Source organism: Nerophis lumbriciformis, linkage group LG01 (genome assembly GCF_033978685.3).
Source record: "Nerophis lumbriciformis linkage group LG01, RoL_Nlum_v2.1, whole genome shotgun sequence".
Lineage (NCBI taxonomy): Eukaryota > Metazoa > Chordata > Actinopteri > Syngnathiformes > Syngnathidae > Nerophis > Nerophis lumbriciformis.
In genome coordinates, this window is record NC_084548.2 from 72,305,001 (window position 1) to 72,307,674 (window position 2,674).

Here is a 2,674-nt window from a genome sequence, read left to right on the forward strand (position 1 = left end):
CCTGACTCACCTGTGTTACTGTCACCTTCATCCCCACCTGACTCACCTGTGTTACTGTCACCTTCATCCCCACCTGTGTTTCTGTCACCTTCATCCCCACCTGACTCACCTGTGTTACTGTCACCTTCATCCCCACCTGACTCACCTGTGTTACTGTCACCTTCATCCCCACCTGACTCACCTGTGTTACTGTCACCTTCATCCCCACCTGTGTTACTGTCACCTTCATCCCCCACCTGACTCACCTGTGTTTCTGTCACCTTCATCCCCACCTGACTCACCTGTGTTACTGTCACCTTCATCCCCACCTGTGTTTCTGTCACCTTCATCCCCACCTGACTCACCTGTGTTACTGTCACCTTCATCCCCACCTGACTCACCTGTGTTACTGTCACCTTCATCCCCCACCTGACTCACCTGTGTTTCTGTCACCTTCATCCCCACCTGACTCACCTGTGTTACTGTCACCTTCATCCCCACCTGACTCACCTGTGTTACTGTCACCTTCATCCCCACCTGACTCACCTGTGTTACTGTCACCTTCATCCCCACCTGACTCACCTGTGTTACTGTCACCTTCATCCCCACCTGTGTTTCTGTCACCTTCATCCCCACCTGACTCACCTGTGTTACTGTCACCTTCATCCCCACCTGACTCACCTGTGTTACTGTCACCTTCATCCCCACCTGACTCACCTGTGTTACTGTCACCTTCATCCCCACCTGTGTTACTGTCACCTTCATCCCCCACCTGACTCACCTGTGTTTCTGTCACCTTCATCCCCACCTGACTCACCTGTGTTACTGTCACCTTCATCCCCACCTGACTCACCTGTGTTACTGTCACCTTCATCCCCACCTGACTCACCTGTGTTACTGTCACCTTCATCCCCACCTGACTCACCTGTGTTACTGTCACCTTCATCCCCCACCTGACTCACCTGTGTTTCTGTCACCTTCATCCCCACCTGACTCACCTGTGTTTCTGTCACCTTCATCCCCACCTGACTCACCTGTGTTACTGTCACCTTCATCCCCACCTGACTCACCTGTGTTACTGTCACCTTCATCCCCCACCTGACTCACCTGTGTTTCTGTCACCTTCATCCCCACCTGACTCACCTGTGTTACTGTCACCTTCATCCCCACCTGACTCACCTGTGTTACTGTCACCTTCATCCCCACCTGACTCACCTGTGTTACTGTCACCTTCATCCCCACCTGACTCACCTGTGTTACTGTCACCTTCATCCCCACCTGTGTTTCTGTCACCTTCATCCCCACCTGACTCACCTGTGTTACTGTCACCTTCATCCCCACCTGACTCACCTGTGTTACTGTCACCTTCATCCCCACCTGACTCACCTGTGTTACTGTCACCTTCATCCCCACCTGTGTTACTGTCACCTTCATCCCCCACCTGACTCACCTGTGTTTCTGTCACCTTCATCCCCACCTGACTCACCTGTGTTACTGTCACCTTCATCCCCACCTGACTCACCTGTGTTACTGTCACCTTCATCCCCACCTGACTCACCTGTGTTACTGTCACCTTCATCCCCACCTGACTCACCTGTGTTACTGTCACCTTCATCCCCCACCTGACTCACCTGTGTTTCTGTCACCTTCATCCCCACCTGACTCACCTGTGTTACTGTCACCTTCATCCCCACCTGACTCACCTGTGTTACTGTCACCTTCATCCCCACCTGACTCACCTGTGTTACTGTCACCTTCATCCCCACCTGACTCACCTGTGTTACTGTCACCTTCATCCCCCACCTGACTCACCTGTGTTTCTGTCACCTTCATCCCCACCTGACTCACCTGTGTTACTGTCACCTTCATCCCCACCTGACTCACCTGTGTTACTGTCACCTTCATCCCCCACCTGACTCACCTGTGTTTCTGTCACCTTCATCCCCACCTGACTCACCTGTGTTACTGTCACCTTCATCCCCACCTGACTCACCTGTGTTTGTCACCTTCACCCCGGTTGACTCACCTGTGTTCCTTGCAGGCGGTGTGCACAGACGGCAAGTTGTTCAACCACCTGGAGACCATCTGGCGCTTCAGTCCCGGCATCCCGGGCTACCCTCGCACCTGCACCGTGGACTTCTCCGTGAGTCTCTCCTTCTCTTGTTCCGCCTCCCCTCGTCTGCGTTTCCGTGACGACGCCGCCGCCTCTCCCCAGATCTCCTTCGAGTTCCGCTCGCTGCTGCACTCGCAGCTGGCCACCATGTTCTTCGACGAGGTGGTGAAGCAGAACGTGGCCGCCTTCGAGCGCCGCGCCTGCAAGCTCTACGGCCCCGAGACGCGGATCCCGCGAGAGCTCATGTTCCACGAGGTGCACCAGACGTGATGTCATCCAGGCCTGCAAGCCCCGCCTCCTCCTCCTCAAGCAAGACCCCGCCCCCTGCGGTCTACCTCCACTCATGTACAAGAAGAGAAATAAACCACACGGTGACGAAGAACAAAAACACGCTTTTATTTTTTATTTTCCAAAGCCACCAGACTTTTATTGTGAAGGGGAGGACGCGTCATCCTCGAATTTGAGTTGAAATGTTTCATTTTTCTTCTAAATATAAGCTTTGATGCATTTTAGACATTGAATTCCTTTGAATGTATTTGTCATTTGATGTGCCATTTACAGCTTTTGTGCTTTTAAAGAGCT

At 53.1% G+C, this 2,674-nt stretch overlaps 1 protein-coding gene across 1 annotated transcript in view; it reads left to right on the top strand.

Moving 5' to 3' along the window:
- coq10a (coenzyme Q10A) overlaps positions 1–2,674 on the top strand; it is an 18,660-nt gene extending 15,986 nt beyond the window's left edge. Inside the window, exons 4-5 of the mRNA XM_061972463.1 lie at positions 2,021–2,122; positions 2,195–2,674. Coding sequence (XP_061828447.1) covers positions 2,021–2,122; positions 2,195–2,362 — 270 coding nt within the window. The 3' untranslated portion in view covers positions 2,363–2,674. The remainder of the gene's footprint in view (positions 1–2,020; positions 2,123–2,194) is intronic.